General features: G+C 36.4%; 1 protein-coding gene across 1 annotated transcript in view; it reads right to left on the reverse strand.

The window, feature by feature from the left end:
• Positions 1–14,936, reverse strand: part of LOC104082796 (splicing factor, arginine/serine-rich 15-like) — a gene marked incomplete at its 3' end in the record, with an annotated part of 18,976 nt that extends 4,040 nt beyond the window's left edge. Inside the window, exons 1-12 of the mRNA XM_009586041.1 lie at positions 14,857–14,936; positions 14,196–14,240; positions 13,137–13,298; positions 10,677–10,812; positions 8,078–8,217; positions 7,357–7,533; positions 6,896–6,996; positions 6,336–6,383; positions 5,364–5,472; positions 4,856–5,023; positions 3,305–3,390; positions 1,692–1,882 (exon numbers count right to left, since the gene is read on the reverse strand). Coding sequence (XP_009584336.1) covers positions 1,692–1,882; positions 3,305–3,390; positions 4,856–5,023; positions 5,364–5,472; positions 6,336–6,383; positions 6,896–6,996; positions 7,357–7,533; positions 8,078–8,217; positions 10,677–10,812; positions 13,137–13,298; positions 14,196–14,240; positions 14,857–14,928 — 1,435 coding nt within the window. The remainder of the gene's footprint in view (positions 1–1,691; positions 1,883–3,304; positions 3,391–4,855; positions 5,024–5,363; positions 5,473–6,335; positions 6,384–6,895; positions 6,997–7,356; positions 7,534–8,077; positions 8,218–10,676; positions 10,813–13,136; positions 13,299–14,195; positions 14,241–14,856) is intronic.
• Between the last annotated feature and the right edge of the window lie 7,408 nt (positions 14,937–22,344).

Here is a 22,344-nt window from a genome sequence, read left to right on the forward strand (position 1 = left end):
TTAGGAGTGTTTGACAGAAACCTCTTTTTCTTGCCTGCCTAGAGCTGCGTTAACAGTTAACCACAGCAACTACACCAGAATCACTGTTAGAATGCACTCACTAAGAAGCTCTCTAGTTAACTAATATTGAAGTGACCTACAAGTTCTGATGACCGTGAGCTCTGCAAATCATCATAAAAAGGAAAAATATGCCGTGCTGCTAACAATGCTCCATGAAATATCCCAACACATACAGTGGATATTTCACAACAAGGTAACTCACTCCGCGTAGTATGAAATCCAAGCTACGGGCCACCATCGAAAGTTATGGATGGTACTTACTGGCAAGATGATAATTAGATTATTTATGGTGATACAGTCAATACTGGCAAGATTTTTCCTCCAGAATGCGGTGACAATTCAACTGCAATGAGCAACCAAACTTTTAACCTCTTTAGTGACCTACTCAATGCCATTTCTTTCTACGGTTAAGTGAAAAATCAGTGACACAAGCTGCTTCTTTCAGGAAAGAGTAAGCAACATACTTATCTCACTTCATGCTTCAAGGTAGTAAAACAGCAGATGAACTCAAAGTATCACATTTGCTGAAGACTACTATAGCAACATTTAATACTAATCTATGTTTTCCCCACTAAGAGATATAAAACTGCAAATGTAAAAAGCCCTATGTGACAGAATCTGGGAGAGATGTTGGCAAAAGCATATCTTACACCACTGCCAGTAAGCTTTTAAAGAACAGCGACTAAGTCTTTGCAGTCCTTTTAAACTAATGGTATTGTCATTCACAAGGTTTTGGTTAGTTAACACTCTTTAGTTTTTGTCCCTCTTACATAAAAAACAATGTTCTCATTTTACTTGATGACAACTACTACATTTTGTCTATAAACACAGGCAAAGCCAGGATTATTTCAGAAATCCGAACATTAACCTGTGTGTTTTCCAGGTCAAAGCTCCCCTCCAGGTTTGAGAGACCCACAACACTGAATCATTAGAAAAATCGTAATAATGTGCTCAACTTCTTGCTGCTCAATCTGCTTCACCTTATATGTCTCAAAGGAAGGAAAAGAAAAACATGATGTTTCAGCTTTTTCTTTCCTCATTTTACAGCCCAAATATTTCTGACTTGGAGATATTCCAAAAATGCCAAATTATCTACCATGAGTAAAGAAAGTACAGGGATGTGTGGTGAATTTAATTTTTACCAGCTTTATAACAGTTCAGAAAATTAATCACACTACAGTTTACTTTCATTCTGTTTGGACGAGTCTTGGAACCCGCATCAAATAGCGTTAAACCCAAGAAAAAGGAACAAAAAAATTTTAAAAATAACACACATCAGATTAAGAGTTGTCTTCTGGGATATTCTGAGCAGATATCATATACTGAAGGTAAGTGGACTTGTCAACATTAAATTTAAAAAAAAAAGTCTAATAGATACAAGAAGTGTATTTCTTCAACACTTAACTGTTTTTCTGAAATACCTGTTTGTCTTCTTAGTATTCCATTTTACATAGGCATAGTATCTACTGTAAAATCTTCAACTTCACAGAACTCTAAAATTCATTAAAGAAAATACTGGGCATAGACAAACAAATTCCATATATGAACAAGGAAGATGTTGAGCATCTGAAAAATGGTATGAAAAGAATTTGCAGAGTTACATCAACAATAAAGAGAAAGAATAAACTTACCACTAACAGTTTCTGACTTGATCTGAGGAAGGCCTTTTGACCTGCGTTCTCTCTCCCTCTCACGTTCACGTCTTTCTTGTGACCGAGACTTAGGAGAGTGTCGGCGTCTATCCCTGGACCGAGATCGAGATCGACGATGACGTGACCTTCGAGATCGGGAGCCAGATCTTGAACGTCTCCTTTTAGGTGACCTAGTTTAAACCAACAACCATTTATGTTCAATCTTTCTGACCCAGACATTGACAGATAGATAACTATTTCAGATAAATAATCAGTTAAGAGTTCAGTCAACAACAAAAAAAAAAACATCCAAATTCATTCCCATGCATTTAGAACTAGAATAAATTATTACAGTAGCTTATTAATGCACTCCAGCTGAACAGTTAATTATTTTTCAATTTCTTATCTTCTATTAATTTTGTATTGAAGTTGACTATCAAAACTATGTCCACATTAACAAAGAAAAAAACTACGTCTGCTTAAATGAGGAAAAATGTTTATTGCTTTTACAAAATAATGGCTAAAAAAGAGATTAAAAATAAATTCTGCCAGTGAAATTGTATTTTACATCATGTTGAAGTTCTAAACCACTCAAGGTCACTCAAGGAAGACACAGTAAACCTTCAAAGAAGTCATATGAAACTTGGCAAAGGAGAAGACTCGTAACTAAGTAGATAGCTTTGCTTTAATACCGGAGCCAGATTTGTTAGGTCAGCTGAGACATGTGAAATACTGCCTCTGTGACAGGCAAAGTCCCATAGTACACTGGATCAGATTTCTTCATAAGAAAAGTGCCTTTGCAGTACAGACAAAACTAAACTATCGTATTCTGCTTCCCTAAAATTTACTCAGTATTGACAGGCATGGAAGTTCCTCTCTACCAATAAAACAGAACTGTATAGATACCCAATTTTCCTTAGAAGTTAGATGACTTTCAGAGGTTCACAAGTCTTAAGAATCACTAATCTGTTTCTCATTACCACTGAAGTGGTAATGTTGAAGTACATACAACATTTAGCTGTATTTATACACAACTCCCCTCAGAGGTAAGAGACTGAAATGGTCTCTTTTTTTCTCTCTTCCAGAAGGGGAATCCAAATAAAGCCCTTGACAGTTTTGACAAGAAATTTCACTAGTGTTGTCCATACAGAGAACAATACACAGACAGTAATTTCCTGTAATTAATCCTTAGATTAAATTGAAATGGACTCTTTTGCTAAATATGTCTTTTAGCATTTAGTCATAGAATCCAACTTGTACAGCACAACTAGGCACTTAGAAGAAACGACCTCAAAGGAAGTATGCTGAGCGGGGCACCCAAGCAGCCAACTCGAAATACAGGTAACAGGACTATGTCCTAAGGCATTTAAAATGAGCTCCACCAATAGTTCAAGGAGTTAGCTCAGCTCTCAGCTATCTGCTGTCATCTCAGTTAGTAGTTACCACCCCCACAGTAGATTTGGCAGCACCGCACCAGATTCTCCAGATAATCAGCATAATCCTCCTCAGTACTTGTACAGAATTAATAAAGCATTTTCAAGTCTTTGGACATGACACACTTATGTTCCTTATGTTAAAATCCAAAGTCACTAAAAGAGCTTTCACTAATTTACCTTGATGCAGACCTAGATCTTGACTTTCTGTTGTCAGAAACATGCCGTTTTCCCTCTTGAATAGGTGGCTGTTCCACTTCCATATCCTAAAATATTAAGTTGACTTGTGTTACGGGAGAGCAGCGCAGGCATTTTATTTCATTTTATGCCTAGACCAAATTACGCAAATTACGTAAAATTATACTGAATATTCACATATGTGAAATTAAAATGTAACGCAACTCTCCTCAGAAGCTTCACCATTACTTTGTAGTCACTAACAGGGAGACACTCCAGTATTAAATGAACTTAATACAACCACTGCAAAAACATAATAAAAATAATTTACACAAAATTCTCATTTTCAATTTGCAAATTATTGTTTTTCCACATTTTAGTCAATTTCCGCTCCGCATATATTTCCACAGAATATGATTATATTCCTTAAAAGTCAGTCAGTGGATCTTGCTCTGTCATCAAAATCACAGGCAAAGTAAGGTCTACTAGAAAACTTTTCTCCAAGATGTTGTAGGGAACTACTTTAAGCCATATATAAGCAAATTACAATATAATAAATTTGAACAACGAAGCAGTAAGTCATCAATAAAATTCATAAAATGCAAGCACCTGCTTAAAAAAAAAACCAGTAAGTTCAACACAGCTCTTCCTTCCTACCCCAAATCCTCTACAACTTCCCACTCCGGAACATACCGTGTCCTGCCTAAACTTTAAATAGTCTTCATGATGCGCCCCTGGCAAGGAATATCCAAACAAGCAATCTCTCAGAATGTACTGATTCAACAGAATTCGAGACTAAAAAACTATTTACAAAGATACTCTTGAGAATTGTCCCTTTATTCCAAGTGGAGAGCAAGAACTTATTTCTAGAATCTGTGACATCACAGGTCACCACATAAAGACAGCTTGGTACCATCTCTATTTCTCATTTTAGGATTTCCTTTTCTTGGAACAAAAGAGGCAAATATATTCAACTTCTTTTTTTTTTTTTTAAATACAGGTTCATAAATAGACTTGCTCTTTGATTTCTTCTTAATAGCAGCCAGTTACCAAATCAACAATATCAACCAAAATCTTAGGAACAAGAGAGAAGTGCTTACATACACTTGGATTTTTAAAAACTTTTACAGACTTATGAGTCCATTTCCATTATATAAGTGATCTACCAGGCCCTTAAAAATTAACTTTTCCAGATAGTTTCTCTCCAGAATGAGAATGCATTGTTAGAATTCCATGGAACAAAATATCCCTGAAGCATGATGGGGACAGGAAAAGGAGGATGAGGGAAAGTGAGAGAAGTGGAAGAACAAAATGCAATCCAAAGTCTTTCACAAAAGGAGGCATAAAGCATACACATGCTGGTTTTGCTAGACTTCTCAAATACCAGACTTGTCATGTAGCACTGCAGCTATCCAGCTTTCTCTCAGATGAGCTACCCTCACAGCCATCTCTGTCCATGCTTGTCAAGAAACTTCCTCTCCTGAACAAACTATACACATTTGAGAAAGACATGTATTAGAGCATTTAAGTTTGTTTACTGCAAGGGGTCCTCACCTGCTGATGTGGTTTTTGCATGTGTGATTCACTCTGTACTGGAAAAGGAGACTGAAAAGTTTGCTGCACAGGTGCTGTTGGCGGAATCACAGGCTGAGCCATGGGTGGAAACTGTGGGGTAGGCAAGAGACCAAAACCTGGCATTTGCCCATTAGGAGGAAGCGGAACCTTTGGAGAAGAAAAAACATGAAAACTTCCAGTTAGGAAAAAAAATTACATTAGCTTTCCCAGTTTGCTACAGTAAAATTGTATCTCTACTCCAAAGTCACAATAAAAGACCAGAAGCCCGAGAAAGATGAAGTAGGTCAAGTGTTTAGGTGTATAAAATAAAAATTTTATTCTTCAAAGCTTGACTAGAACAAAAATATGTTTCTTGGGAAAGTTGGAGGGCTAAGCCACATTCACTCTCCACTAACAGGACACCACTTCCTTACTTCTGTACCAAAGAAAACAACAAAAGATAGAAAACATAACACAACAGAGGGACAAGGGAAAACCCTGAAGTTACCTGGTGACGCATTGGATCCTGTTGTATTCCCATCATTCGCTGCTGAAAAGGATCCATATTTGGGAGCTGAGGAAATACTGGCTGTTGTATACCTTCTCCTGGAAATCCACTAAAACCAGTAATATTTTGGTGAGACAAGTCAGTAGATACACAGATTTTTTGCCTTTATTTTACATATTTCTATGTACATTTACACATTCTTGCTTCAAATTTAGACAGAAAAATTATCTTTATTACGATCCCATTTCCTCTCTAAAAAGTGAAAACAAAAAAAGGAGAAAGAGTGACTCCTCACACGAGGATTACAGTAATGCCATTCACTTCCTGATTCAACACACAGAATGGACAGTGCTCAGGGAATTAATGAGGTCTGTGCAGTTAATAGGACCTGTTTACTGGATGCAGTTTGTGTAAGAAACTGAACAGGACTTCAGGAAGATAAAGGAATTTCATGGTGACGTGAAATGAAACTTTGTAGTATTTTAAGACACAGGTGCCATACAATTCTTAGCTGATTCTGGACAGATCAGTTTTTCATATAGAGTATTACTGATTTTATGTGCCCAAAATGAGACGACTGGAATCCAATCTTCAGAGGCATCTTACACAACTATAAGGTAATAAGGACAGAGGCTTTGAAGTGCTACAAACAGAACATAAACATGCTGAAAAGCCTAGTCCAATGATCTCTAGTTGGGCATACATAAGCAGTGCTTATGTTTGACATACCTCATCTTTATGTACTCCAGAGTTCCATCTGTATTATAGGGAAAATACTACCAATTTACTTAAAAGGCATTTTAATTAACTAATACTTGTGGAACATTGAAGTGCTCAAGGTGATAAACACAGTAAGAAAGCTAATGACAAAGTTAGTGATTCTGTTTTTGAGAGCAGGGTTTGGATGGCATATACAGAAAGTAAGACATGGGGCCACATACTGAAGCAGGGAAAAAAGAAATATTGACTAACCCAGGTATTGAGCACCATCCAGCCTGTGCACTGAATGAGAGAGAGGTCCTGTGGAAAAAACTAGTATGTGATCATGTAATTTAAGACTTTATCATAATGCATATCAAAAGGGAAACAGGAGTCTGAGTTAGTTTGCGTGGGTATTTAATGTTTGAGAATGTAAAGCTGCAAAGCCAATTTTATTTTTTTTAAATAGTTAAAACTACCACAATGTTTGGAATAGCATCTTTTCCCCAGCCAGCAAAGCAATCCAGCTGATTACTAACAATGCCCTGACACGCTCAGTTGTGCAGTACAAACATGAAACTCATCTTGAAACCAAAACTGAGCTTTTCTCTACAGAACACATTCCTCAATCAATGATGCCACATGCCAAACCTACACCGGATCACCAAAGTAAAAAGACAAAAAAAAAAAAACCCACCAGAAATTGTTAACAACTTTTTAACTTTGGACTATAACAGTTAAGCACTGAAGTAACTTGGAATTTTAATCAGCTTCCTAAACTAAAGATTTTTCAGAACAAAGATTTGTTAATTTTATTATGACACAAAACTTACAAAGCTGGCTGAGAAACTGAAGGAGAAGGAGCTGAATCTTCTTTCTTTGAATCTTCCACTGCTTCTGGTTCATCATCATAGTCAAACCGATCTAGCAGCTTCTGAAAGAAATTATGTTGAGCCAACTATTTTTTCTGTATCTTATATAATTGGCAGCCAAAATATCCTTATTAACAAAGTCTTACTATAGATCTAACAGCTCTGGAATTAAAGACAAGGTTAGAATCCAGGGGGGGTGGAATCTATATTCTAACACAGAATCAGAAACTGTCCAAAACCAGTTTTATTCAGCTTCAGAAAATGCAAAGGCTATAAAAACAGGAAGCCAACCTCCAAACGGAAAGAGAAGAAATAAAATTTGCATCATTTTTCTCCTAACAAATGAAGGACATTGAGGCACCCATCAAACAATCTTCTGCTGAACTGAGAAAGTCAAACACAAAGAACAAATGAAGACTTACTTTGTCAAATGATGTTTTTTGCTCAGGCGGTGGGAAAGCAGCTTTTTGTTCTGGCGGTTGTGCTGCTGTAGTTTTCAACTGAGCAGTAATAGCTTGAACCTGAGCCATCACAGTGTTATCTATGACCGGTGACTGGGGTTTTTGAGGCTGTTGAAAAGTCTGAAGAATTTGCTGAAGCTACAAAATCATATATGGTATTAAGTATATATTTTTATATAAACACATAGTATTGAAAGAGTTGTGGGATATAAATTTTACATCAAATCAGACTATGGCACAGGATGAACACCACCAACCACCTGACTGAATTATAGAGAACTTTCAGCAAGTCACTTTTTAAATATTTCAGTGGCAAAATTCAGCAGATCCCAAGATTTCAGTATTCAGCCCTTTCAACATTGCAAACGTTTAAGTGGACCGAACAATAAAACTCAACATTTGGTTTTATATATTCCACCTGTTCTCGAAACTTTGTAATTGCATAAATTCAGAACTAATTATTTAGGAATATACAATTGAACTTTCCTCAAATACCATAATTACTCAATAGAAGGGTCACAGATCATTCAAATACTGACCTTAACTCTTACAAGTCTTCCGCTGAAGACCTTAGGGAGACTTTTTGTTTTCCTTCAAATCAAGGATATTACTTCCATCATTTTTCCCCCTCATTTAACATAAAAAATGACATTAGAAGGGAACCAAATATAAACAGGTTTACCTGTTGTCCTTGTGTTGTTTGAAACAATTGAGCTACAGCTGCAAAGGCATCAGAACTGGGCAACTGTGGCACACTAGGTACTGAGTTAGCAGTAACTTGAGGGGGCTCCGAAGGAACCTTTGCTGGAGGGGGCGGCGAACCTGAGGGTTTCACAGGAATTGAGAAAGCGCTATGTTACTCCAAAACATTCACCTCACTCTTCAGTGCATACATCTGCCTCCTCAAGTATCTATCTGCAATACTCTGTTTAACCCCAAAAATTCTATCTAAACTACCCCAATTGCATATTCCATTCATTTTGCCTTTAACTGCTCTATTCACTGTTCACACCTGTGCATTATATACACTAAGAAAGAAAACAAAGAAAAATGGCCTATCTGAAAGCTAGTCCAGCATGGTATTTTAGATCACAACTCAATGTTTATAATTGTACAATTTTAGAAAAGTTAGGAGAAAAAACTATTACTCAAACAGTGTTAAGCAATGCGTATCAATACACTTAAAATGTTAATTCTGGTTACAAAGTTCTGGACTCATTCTTTTGGATGAATATTTCAAATCAATCATCTAATGGTTCATTTTAAGAGCAACTGAGTTTCTCTTAATATTTTCTATTTTCTAGCAGTAACTTAACTTTTGCTGAAATGTCTGATAATAATTAAAGGTTTTTAAAAAATATTTCTCAAGCAACACTTTTTCTTTGATAAGGTTTGTTCACATGTCACTTTTGCATAGGCACAAGCCAAACCTGCGTCTGATAGATAAATCCTCCTACCATAAAAATAATTTTTACTAATTCTTCCAGGAAAAGACTCCCATTTCCACTGAGCTTTACTAAAACTGAGATCACATTTTAAGACATGCTATTAGCTTTGTTTACACATGCAGCTTTCCCATTCTCTTTGCTTTAGATTACAATGCTTTTTTTTAATAAACATTTTGCCAGTACAAATTAAATTAGCAGTAATACCATCAATTCCTACATGCTGTGAGCAAGTAACTATTCTTTAGCAAATATATTTTAATGGACTACTATAAAACTGTATGAGAGACAGTTAAAAAAAACCCACAGATAGAAATATTTTTTAGTTTGAGACACTAAGCAAGTATGTTTGCCTCACAATACCAACTTCTTTAAAGCCATTCATCTGTTTGCAGTTTAAATAACTGCCGTGTTGACATGCAGCAAGCAGAGATAAACATGTTGAATATTTTCCCAGAAGTCAGATGCTACATAAAAATACTGCAAAAAGATATGTGATTGTTTTTAAATATAAATTAACTCCCAAATTATTTCCTGTATATATTCAGAAGGATATTTGCCTGCTCAAGGGCAAAAATTTGCATTTCTCTCTCTCTCTTTTTTTGGCTAAACAGATTCTGTTTCACATAACGCATTAATATATTATTTACTATTCATTAGCATATTTATTTCAGGGCCAAATTATCCCCTCTGAGCATCTGAATAATCTCTCTGAAATCAGTAATTCTGTACACGAAAATCTATGCAGAAAGCACCCAACCTGTCAGCTACTAGTGATGAGACAAAGATGGAAAAATAGTGCCACTCACCTGCCATATCAGAACAAAATTGTATAGCCACCAGTCTGCACCCAAGCTCAGATGCTAAGACATTCCCTTCCCTTCCCCTGCCCTGCCATGTTTATAAAACATGTCAATAGGATACGCTTTCCTAAACACAGCTGGAGGCGATTTCACTTATGCTATTGTGCATCTTTATTTTGTTGTCTGTCACCACACCTCACTCACCCCATTACATTTTTTGCCAGTTCTACTCCAACATACATGACTGCAATAAATAAGGAGGTTACCAAAGCTAAGTCTGAAATATAGAGTGCAAACTCAAAAAGAAGTCCCTCCAGAGAAAGAGAGAATTGTGGTATGCCTATTCTCATCCACAATTCGGTAACCTCACTACCAAATTTTTATGTGGCGTAAAATAGGTCAGTGAAAACACTGTGGGCAGGCCGTCATTCCTTTACTCTTTAGGTCAGTGGTTTTCAACCAGTAGCCCGTGTAAAAGCCTACTGCCAGGCATAAATTTACTGTTCAAGAATTTGGATTTGAAACACCAGTTAAAATATGGGGCTGCATATTGAAAGAGACTGATAGCTGTTGCTTTCAGATACTAAGTTGATTCAAAGAAAGATGAAACTCTTAACATGTAAGATCACGCTTTACTTATCCAGATGCTAACATTAAAAAAAAATGACATCAGAATTATAAAATTGAGAAACAACAGAAAAATATTTCAGACTGAAAGAAAAAAATTAAAGTTTTTTTTTAAGAGGGAACATTGAAGTCATCTGTAAGTAAAGTGTGCACATATGTATGTACATGTGCATACACGATATAAATTTCAGATATTTTCCAAATAAGTGTTCACATTCTGATAATTTCTGAAGTACAGTAGCAGCATTTATTTAGAATGAGTTCAGCTGCTCCACATAATTGTGACAACAAAGTTGAGTTTATTAATATGCTGCTGTTGAAACTAATAGTAGGCGCTTTAATGTGAAAGCAAAAAAGGTATTATCAGTCTCTCTTTTAAAAGAAGAAGTTATAATGTCATTCATACCTTCATTGTTAGTAGCATTTTCTGTCATTGGTGCAGTGGCAGTAGTTCCTGCTGCCATATCCAGAAGAGGTTGAATTATTTCAATTTTAAACACTCCATTTTTCTGCCAAAGGTTCAGGACACGGACTATTTTACTCTGTTGAAACAAAAGCAAGCATCAATGCTAAATACAACTTTCCTAATTCATAAATTCCAAATTTATCTTCCATATGTTGAGACGAAAGGTTTGACAGTATAGGAGTTTAACATAATGAGGCATACCTCTTTAACAACTCCTATGTTGTCACATAGGTCAGCAAGACCTTTTACATGGCAAAGATAAAAACTGCCAACTTATTTTTCTATCCGCTCTAATAAAAAGCAACTTCTGCCATTTTTCTAAAACTGTTCTGGCCAGTCAGAAAATCCAGGTTTGATATACAATAGAGGAGGTCACATCGGCCCCACCAGTTCTTCACAGATGGTCATAAAGGGGTGAAACAAACAACAAGTGTGGCAAGAAAGAAAGAGAAAATGAAGATGAGCTGGAAAACCCGAATGAAGAGAGGGGCAATTAGACCATAAAACACTAGAACAAAGCTTTAAAGTTAGATAGAAGATTGTTTGCTTGAATTTTTTTCTACTAACCCAACCATTTCTATGTTGACACCAGAAAACCCATCTCCATCATTATTCAAAAGATCAGGAAAGCAAGTGGAAAACATTCTAACTGATCACTGCAGGAAGATTAAATTAGAACCTCTGATTGTCAACTGTTATTTTAAGCTCATTTCTTTTTTTAACATTAAGAACAATGAAGCTTTCAGGAACAAGCTGGAAGTCTTTCCCTCTTTAGCCCAGCATTAAACAATAATATCTAACTAGCTGTGCTGCTTCAGTTGGAACATGCAAGCAGGTAAAAGTCACAATACATGTTATATTGACATACCTGTCCTTTTTGTATACTTAGTCATCTGACTTCCACACATACAGGTTTTAAATATTTTTTACTTCTACTGTAGCTGCTAAGAATGAATCGATTCTGCTCCTTCTTGTTTCAACAATAAAATGCCTTACTGTGACTCAGTTATACACACCCATGCAAATCCACCTATACTTTCATAAGCTAAGCGATTATAAAGAATTTCACAAAATGTTTTCTACAATAAGATCAATTAGAGAGAAACCTGAAATGGCTATTTTTAAATAAGACTTCGGTCTGAAAAACAGTTAACTTCAAAACAGCAGCATTTTTTGACTTTGGGTATTCTATCTCTCCAGCAGACTTGAAAATAATATGAAGGCCAAAAAATGAATAAACTTAATACTCTTGTTTTCAGTCACATATTAATCTTACAGAAAGGCTGTTAAAAAAAAAAAAAGGTAGTATCATTCTCTCTGGGTATCAACCATAGTTGTTGTGTATGTATCTGCAGATCACTTTTTTTGTTTAGGTACTGGAAATTCATTAAAGCAAGCATGTTATAAATAGTATTATTCCCCTAGTGTAAAGCATCTTAATTATTTTAGCAGTGAGATATCAGGTAGTTCCATAAAGGAGATGGATAGTCTAATTCATTTAGATGAACAAAATGGTAACCACAAAGACAGAAAGAAGAGGGGACTGCTCTATTTCACCAGGGTATTAACCCAGAAGCTCCAGAATATCAGATTCAAGGCCTAAAGGTCTAAACATTCCGTATTAGAAAACTACAGAGCATCAAAGCTTTTGAAAAGCTTAATTAGAAAGTTGGGGGAAAAGTCAGTTAGAAAAAGAGTATTTTGCTCTTACAGTACTACAATTAAGAAAAAGAGCGAGTAGGTGATTTTCTGGACACCAGCTGGTGACTTCTAAAACACACTTATCTTGGGAGTCTTTTGAAATTGTTCTGACAGAGGGCACAACAGCCATCTTCTGTTGGTAGCAACCTGGACCATCATGAATTCAGGATACTTTCTGAGCCTCTGTTCTACCAGCAAGTACAGCAAAACTAAGAAAACTGAGGTGTTAAACCTGTCTTTACAAGAGAGCAGCAATGAAATTCTGAAGTATGGGATTTGTAAAGACTGAAGAAATAAACATGATGATTTTCTTAGAAAGTATTTGGGAGCAGAACCTTCACTGCCTATAACACCAGAGCTTCTCCTATAACACTTCTTTTTTGTGGGAGGCACCACCTTCCATAGTAAGGTTTCCTGAAGGAGCCTCAAGAAGAGAAGTTTTGGCATAATCACACACACTGCTGAGATGTCTGCATACGCAAAACAAAACCATTTAAGTTAGGCAAAATAAATATTTTAACTAGAACTTTTATTTAACTATTGCCTTTGGTAATCTTTCTCAGCATGTTTTACCATTTCATGTAATAACATTCACTACCATGGAAATAGAGAATCACCAAACTAGCTTTCACGTAAGTAGAGACACCGAAGTAGCACTGTTACCAATTCACAATAACACTTGAGAAATTATAGTCATACCTTGTCTTCAGATGGACAGAGATACAAATACTGGAATGTGGCAGTAATATTTTTAGAGAATCTTGGCCCAAAAACATCTTTGTCCGTTCCAAACTGGTGACGAGACTGACGAACAATAGAGTCAATAACGTACAATCCAGGGACTTTATATTCTGGTTTGCACTGAAAGCATAAAAATATTTTCCATTATGCAGTGATACTAACAAGGTAACACACATTCACCTTAGATCCCTACAGGAAATCTATACTTAGTATTCCTGGACAGGAAAAAAAATAATGTTAACGTGTTTTATGTAGAATTCTCTCAGTGCTTTACTTTTGTTTCTAGAAATGGAAAAGAAAGGAGAAAAACATGCTTTAACATTTGGGTCAGAGTAAATATACCTGGATAGCTTGAAGCAGCCCTTATCTTCTCAATCACTGCTTTTAAAGTACCTTTAGCTTGACAACAAGTGACCGCAACAACAGGTCTACTACGTTACAGCACAGACTGTCACAATTCTGCTATCAAGCTATCTCACACTCAATGCACTGAACTACTTCCACCAACTCTGTTCTCCAGAATTTAATGCAAAGTACTTCTCTTTGGAGGTCTCTGAAGGACTTTGAATGAAAAAAGAGTATTTTCCTGTCCACTCAGAGGAACTTACTTTAGGCAGCATTATAGTTTGGGTTTAGTGAGTATTACATTCTAGCCTGTTGTTCTACATGCCTAGGCAAGCATGAAAACTGTATTTTTCCGAAAACATGTATTATCTTAGCCAGTGAAAATTAATTTGAAGTTCAGCACCTCCAGTTTCCTGCCCAGTTGCTGGGTAGAGGAGGAACGGATTTCACAATTTCCCCCCCTCCATCTTAATGTACTATGGAAAACTAAAGTGAGGAGATTATTATATAGGCAAAGAGATACCAAAATGTATAAAATCCTAACAAAACAGAATTTCCTCCCTCAATCCTTGAATAACAAAAGCCTTTTTGGTTATTTATTAGCATTACTAATAATATCTAGTAACGGATGCAGACAATATCTTTAACAGTAGATTATTTTTTATTTTTTACCTTTTTGATAAACTTCTCTACAATCTGGACAACATGCTTGTAGAGCTGGAAAATAAATACATAAATTAATTTATCATCTACTCAACGGTGGCGCATAATTTTAGAAGTATTTCAACTCTTTGTGCTTACTACCATTTAGAGAAGACTACAAAATACTGTAGTCACCTTCTAAAAAGAAGTATGTTATCAAGCTAAGTTAATCAAGCACAGAGAAAAAGATTTCAGGGGGGGAACAGGCAGAAACAAGCCATCCTTTCTGTCAGAAGCGTGTCAGTGTGTACACAAAAGACATACTGCTTCTAGAGTATTAGTGAGTGCTTTCTTGATTTACTTTCTAAGCAAGTCAGCTATGCTTTAATATGCGAAGGTGCAGTTGCATCCTGCAACATGCAAAATTTTATTACATAGAAATCACAACACCCTAGTGGGTGTAGCATTAAAAAACAATGATTCAAAAAAATCAAGTTGGCATTATGCCACTAGTCTAAAACAAAGAGATGATATTCACCACCCACTTGTTTCTAGATAACATTCTTAATGCCAACTAGAATAAAGCATCCATGAAGCTCAGACTGGGAAATCCAGAGATGCGTTTTCTTAGAAGTAAAATAATGAAACATTGCTACTGTTACGGTTTCATGTTTGTTCTATTGTACTTTACCTTAATAGCTTTAATGGCAGCTTTTGTGATGAGAATCATTTTTGCTCGGGAAATAGGAGGTTTCATCTCCATCAGTGAAAAAAGCTAAACAGAGAAAACAAATAATAGAAATGTATTCTGAAGTTAAAGCAGTTAACCAAAAAGACAACATTTCAGACAACTGATTGATTACTGACATTCCACACTATGGACTGCCACAATGCTGGCTGGCCCTCAAAACTAGACTAACATGCAGATCTTTCTAGGCAATGTTCAAAGCTACCTTCCCTGTGAACTAACCCATATTCACTGATTTACCAGATTTTGATAAGGCTGCTGTCAAAATTCCATTTGTGTCTAAAAATCAGCATCTGCTAACTTACAGTACAGGCACTGCTAACTTACGGTATGGGAACTTGCTATTTTACAAAAACAATATAAAACAGAAGTAACTGCAGCTTGATTTAAATTAGCATGAGTATCTGCTTACCAAATAGAAATATTAGGATGGCCTTACAGATAGTCAGACTGACATAATCCTATAACCTTAAAATAATGTGCGTAAAAGTATGACAGCTTTCATCCATCAAGGCGATCAAATCAATACTAAGTTTTCAAATTATCCTGCTATATACAGGCATTGCAAATGTCTTTAATGGAGATGTTTACCATTTCATTTGCTATGACCATATTACTATTAAAATTAACTGCACCAACTGTTTTGGAGAATCGTTTGCACTATTCTCCATACTAACGTCACCCAGTGGAAAAGTTAATTTCTCAAGGACAAAGTTTTCATAAGTTACTAGTCTTTATAGATGACAGTTTGAGGCATTCTGTGAACCCAACTTACAGAATAATTATGATCTCGTTTCTATAAACATAGACCAGGCACACTATTTCAAAGAGTTTTAATCATATCAGAAGTTAAGAAGAGAGCTATTCTGTTAAGACCATTAAGCACAAAAAGGGATTCTGCAGTGCTAGATTTAAATACTCTTTTTTTTTTTTTTTTTTTTTTAAGTCTGAATTCACAGAAAGCATATTCTATATTCAAGACATGTAGGATACAGGTAGGATGTTCAGCTCTACAAATCTGAAGTGTGACTCTAAGCAAAAAACCCCCAAACTTCATTTTCACAAATAGCATCACCATGACTTATATCTCATGTGTGAGGAAATTTATTCCAAAACACTTTCAAAGTCTTGAACCTAGGCATTCAGAAAAGACACCGCTCTGTCTTCCAGTATTGACCGTAAGTCTGAAAACAAGTATTAGCTTCACATTTCAGAAACTGAGAGAAACTAAAACTTGCACACAGAACCATCAGAGCTGATGAAACATCCGTGAAGGACTGAACACAGAAAGCTGAGGGAAGAGGGATGTTTTCCGCAGGACCCCAGCACCACCTGAACAGCATGACATTCTTATTGTACTTTGCTTCCTGTAGAGCATTTTAAGAGAACAGGTAAATAAGGGATTTGGGGAGGTTTGTCCTACAGTCCAACAGTCTTACAGTCTGGCACTCATAAGCATGCATGCACAAGCACCAGAAAACACCAAAATCCAGTGCACATTTCATCACTTTCCAGACCACTCTGCCTACTCTGGATCTACAGTGAATTCTATACAGTCCATAAGCTGCTGTTGTAATTCCACATTGTAAAATAACAAGTTGCAAAAACTACACCCTATGCTACACTATGTTTTTATGGCGTACTGTGCATACTTCTGTTCTACTAGCCATTAGACATGGAAGCATAATCCACATTGGCTTGTCAGGACCATCCTCTCTTCTCCAATCTTCCTTCCCATCTTCCAAGCAGAAGGAGAAGCCAGGACATCCCAGTACTACTTTTTAATTCCTCCTTCTATATCACAGCTCATGGTTAGGTGCTCTGCTTCATTAAATATTATTTTCTATTCTTCCCATAAACTTACCTTCCTATCTAAGCTGTGGCTTACTAAAGGTAGAATCATTCTATTGTCATGATTTGTACAGTGCAAAAAAACATGGAGATCTTCAACACTTCCTACACACACACAATCATTTTTACCTTGAAATATTCCCCACAAATCATAGAAAAAATGGTTTTGCATTACATAATTTGATTTTGCTCTTCACAATAAAGAAAAAATAAAGCCCTTGAATACTATAAAATATAGTCAATTATCTGCCACAAAGCAAAATAAGAGAATAAAAGTATCTTCATTTGACAGCGTAATGGAAAGATGTCATTTAAAAAATTATCTCTTATTTTCCTATTAATTTAAAGTTCCAAGACACTTGTGAGGTGACCAACTTACATAGATTTATCCACTGTCTCAGTTAAGGAAAAAACCAATGCAGAAGATAAAAAAATTTGGCCAAATATTTAAAGGCAAGTAAAGCGATAACAAGACTTTCACAATACAAAATGAAAGCCTTACACCAATAAAATACAAAGAGTAAGCAAGAAGGCATTTACTTTCTTAATTTGATTCCTATTCCAGGAGATAGGAAAGAAGAAAAATTGTCCTTCAAAATAGTGGTAGCCAGATACCTTTTCCAACACCAACATCAAGTGAAGACCATGACTTTTCACTACTGATCTCCATAAAAGGCAACTTCTAATGCCAGAATGTTTGAATTTTAAAGCTGTTCAAGCTGTAAGACACACTTCTGCTAACATCCCTCCTTGCTGAGAAATCACAGTATGGACAAATAAAAACTGTCGGATAAAAGACAGAAGGAGAGAGATGTCTGTGAGTTGGCTTGTTTTTTAAAAAAAGCTTAATTTCAATTTCGAATTATATTTCTTCAGAATAAGAGCAAAGACTCTTGATGAACAAAGTCACTGCTATTATTAAAACTCAGGAAAATCTGTTTTAAGAGGTAATGAAAGACAGAACCAGGAAACTGGGAGAGATCATAGCAGGACAGAAGATGATAATAAACAAGTGGCAGCAAAAAAAGAAGTGTCTTAAAAGGTATCCCAAGAATGGCATTGCAACCGGGAGAAAAAGAAAAAAAAAATCCAAGGAGAAAGAAACTGCCGGAGGGCAGGAAAAGGGAAATCAGCTAGATGCACTGAAGTAGCCAGGAAGGATACAATAAAGAATATGGTAGCTTGGAGAAGTCATTAATTAAAGAACATGAGAGGATGAAACTTAGGCTAATAAGGCAGGAATAAACAAGAGCTGTGGAAGAACAGGATTGAGCAGATCACTGTGAATTGTTCCTTTGCTGTTACAGCTGGGCTACAGCAACAAAAACATAATAAAAGCAATGAGGTCAGTACACACAGATATTTCCCGCTCAGGATGAACTGCAGCTGCAACATGCATCAAATTGAGATGCAAATATTTTTATATATAAATATATATGGACACATACATATATATACACATACACATATATGCGCATATATATGTGTGTGCGTGTATATATATATATACGTATTCTGCTCTCTCTTCACACACACCCCCATCACTATCTCCTGGAATAGCGCAACAAAACTTTGTTGCCTTTTTAAATTTTCTTAAGATTTTTCGTAAGATTTTAGAATACCAAATGACTATTTTAAAGCTGATTCTTATTTAATTTTCAGTGTCATAGTTACATGTGTCAAAACCATGTTTTAAAGACGGGTAAAATCTAACAACCGTACTAGTTCCTCATGGATTTTCACTGTTAGAAGGGGAAACTGTTCAGTAAGATGCCCAGGTACACTTGCATATGTTCAATTAGACATGGATCTTTCATACACATTTCCCAAACCAATATATGAACCCCCCGCCCCTATTTTCAGAGGACCATCCTTCCAATAATACATCTAATTCCTCAAAGGGCACCATGTTCAGCTCAAGAAACAATCTAGACACAAAAACTTACACTTTATTTAAAAAAAAAAAGAAGAAATGTGATGGATGTTACAAAGGCAATGATAATCTGTAGCTTGAGAGTGTTTCCAATGTACTGTCTCACAACAGGAGCCTGTCCCTGGAATGCTCTGCCCTGTAAAGCTTGACCTGTTAGAAATGACTTGCTGCTTTTACCGACACAACTGGATGTTTGGAGGAAAAAAACCAGCTCCTAGTTGTTCCCTACCTTCCTTCCCCACATAGTGACACCACTGGCTAAAGAAAAAAGCTGGAGTTTAGCTCGGCCTCTGTTTCTACTGCCCACTTCCCCCAATCCATTAATTTGGCAATGAAAACCAAATGGGGTATCCCGTTCACTAGGATAGGGAGGTACCATAGGGCGAGAGACAGCAGAGGAAAAAAAATGAAGTGAAACTTTGTTTTTACGTAACGACTAATAAAGACTATTTAAGACTTGTATCTTTATTCAGTTTTGATAATTTCAATAGTTTAAGAAGAATTACCTCCTGCTGTCTGCGTAGATTCTTTCATACACAAGGAAAAACTGATGTAGAAAAATTAGTAGAAAGGCTTAGCCACAAAATGTTATCAAAATCATTAAGGCAAAGGTCGTAAGAAAAACTTTCCTATTTCAGTTATAATAGCCTCACCTGTTGAAAGTAGTATGAAAAAACCACACTTTTGATTTACACAAGCTCTAGCTTAGGATACAATTTCAATTTCCAAACATTTCTGGAACCTCCCTCCTTATATTTGAAAGTCTAAGAACTGTAACTGCACATGTTTTTAAAAGCACCACGTTTTTAAAAGGAATCATTTCTTTGTTGCTCCATATCAACCCATGTACTACAAAAGAGTAGAGGTATTAAAGAGCCTACTAAACTCAAGCCACAATACAAAATATTGATTCAAGAGTATTTCTGCATACTTTTCACAACAGTATGGAAGTACAGGATAAAATATCTATAAAGCCAAGAACCTCAAAGGCAGAAAAATCACCTGCTCATTTTCAGGCTAATAAATGCAATTAAATAACAAAGATGAGCCGCTCATTAAACCATAGCAGATAGCAAAAGGGAGACTAACCACATTGCCTGCTATTTAAAGAGCAAGCTAGTAACCACCCCCAAATTAAAATTCAATATAAAGTACAGAAGTACTATAGAAAACACGTGGCAGCAGTGAACTAAGAAAGCCTTCCAACTCAAATTGTATAATCTGCTCCAGTTCATAAGCCCTAGGTGAAGTGTACTAGGAGAGGTGGGTAATGGGAGAAGGAGTAAGATGATGGCCTTTAGTTTTCAGCCTTTCAAGCAGCAAATTATTAATTTCTACCATTCTACAATTAATGCCCTTTGAGGGTCTATTTTGCACAGAAACCTGAGAACTACGGGTTTTGGAAGCAAAGGGGAGAATCACTGTTTTCAAATTACCCACAGCCTTACCTTAGAACCCTAAAAAGACAGCATGTCTGGGCACAGCACGTCTTCAGAACAAGAGCAAGTTGAAATGTAGGAATACCATCAGCTTCACTTCGTTACTGAATTCATTACAAGAAAAGCAAAACCAGACAGTGATGTGTGCATGCCAGTACAGAAGGAATAGGGGTACCAAGGGAAAGACATAAGACACATAGTCAGAGAAAAAAGGTAAGCTCATACACTTTCCAAACTACTAGGAAAGAAGTGAGACAGTGTCATCCAGTGAGACTTATCCCGTTGGCACAGAAGGAAAAAGATCAGGCTTATATCCTTTGGGGTGTCTCGAGCTTGATGTATGATCTTAAGTCTATTTATCTGTTTTAAGCATGAGATAACACAGTAGGAAGGTAAAAATACCTTTTAAGACTTGAACTGACTTCCCTGGCTTTGCTCTCTTACTGAAGTTTCTTTGCCATGAAAAGGTCTCTTTATTTACAAATAAAGGGGTACGGCTCTGTTTTATATACTTACTAAATAAAACGCACAGAAAAGAAGCAGCACAGACAGAAGCATGATCTACTGAAAGAAACAGAGTGTTTAGTGATTAGTAGATATCGAGCACTCAGGTCACTGTTACAATACTCTCATTCAATCTTCCCTTCTCCAATTCTCACACAGCAGTCTAACATGCCCTCAACAGTTTCATCAAGTCTTATATGTCCAAGAACATTTCTCTAGGCAGGCTCCATACACACATATGACACAGTCAGTACTCTGTACATTCATTCTTTTTTTTTTTTAAATGTATTTTATTTATGCATTTAGAATCCACCCGACACAGCCAAACTACAAGTCACTTTTAGACGTATAATTGTAGTTATTTGTTCATGTGCCTACAGAAAAAAAAAGATGATGGAAGACACAACTAACAAGCACAGATACCATACTATTTTGTTAACAAAACACCATTACTATTAATGCATGATCAGATCTTTAAAAGGTCAGATGTTTTAAAAAATACACACAGGTCCAAAGAAAATCTGTTAGCCACATACATTTTCCTTCCCCTATAAAACTCATTGCTTCTTTTCATCTTTAGGTCCCCACTCTTCCCTGAGCTACTAAGAAAAGGAGAAAGATAATGATGTCTACTAAACTTCTGTTGCTAAGCTATGTCTCAGAGGATCAATGTAAGTTTAAAATTCTTGACCATCAGCTGTGAAGCATACCAAGTGCTGCTGAAGGTAAGAGATCACCATAAAATTCGTGGCTGTCAGGCTACATTCTTTGGAAAATAAAGTAAGATTTAAATTTGACCAGATATGAACCCCAGGCAATGAAGCTAAATAGTACTTCATCAACTAAGCTACTTCTGTGGCCTAGAAAGATCATTCACAAATTCTGAATCACTAGGGAGACACATCTTTACAAAGCCACTCCTATGAAAATGACATCATAGAAGTACACAGAATAGAACTTTGTTTCCTACACAAATGTTTTTGAAACTTACCTGCCTCTTAGGATCAGTGCTGTGCTCGTACGTCCAGCATGTCCCCTGAAAAGGTGTTCAACTCATTTCTTCTCTTACCAAGAATCTCTACTAGAATGCCACAGCTTTCAATATTCCAGGAAACAGCTCAGTCCAGAAGCAACAGACACAGCTTTCAGGATCACAGCGATGATGACCCTTCAATTACCGTGATACAGTCATAAAAGCAACAAAGCAACTTCCATCCCAAAAGAGCTGCACGCTACTTCTGCAATAATTTCAGTCTGGGTCTCACAATTTAAAAAAGGGACTAAATTCACTCTAAAAGTCTATAGCACCCTCCTATCTTTCTCTCCCTTCAAATAGCATTTGAACTGCTGCTTAAGCACTCTCCCAGGACATGTGGGAGGCAGCACTGACTTAAAAATACAGCCTATTGCACCCACTGGAATATGGAAATCATTTTAGGCAGCTACAACAGGTAGCAGCTTTCACCGTTTTCTTAGAGACAAAGGGTGCCAAAATGCACAAAAGACTATGTTAATCTTTCCTCCAACCACAGACATTGGTAGTTGTGTCCTTGCTGCTTTGCCATAAAGCAGAGGGAATCTAACTGGGGTTCATGAGTTCCAGTAACTGCTGAAGAACCACTGTGAAGGATATCCTGCTAACCTCTATTTATAGGACCTGGGGAGGGGAGGGGAAGAACAGGGAGCAACAGATTGTAATAGAAC

The sequence above is a fragment of the Fulmarus glacialis genome, unplaced genomic scaffold (assembly GCF_000690835.1).
Source record: "Fulmarus glacialis isolate BGI_N327 unplaced genomic scaffold, ASM69083v1 scaffold21729, whole genome shotgun sequence".
Taxonomy (NCBI): Eukaryota; Metazoa; Chordata; class Aves; order Procellariiformes; family Procellariidae; genus Fulmarus; species Fulmarus glacialis.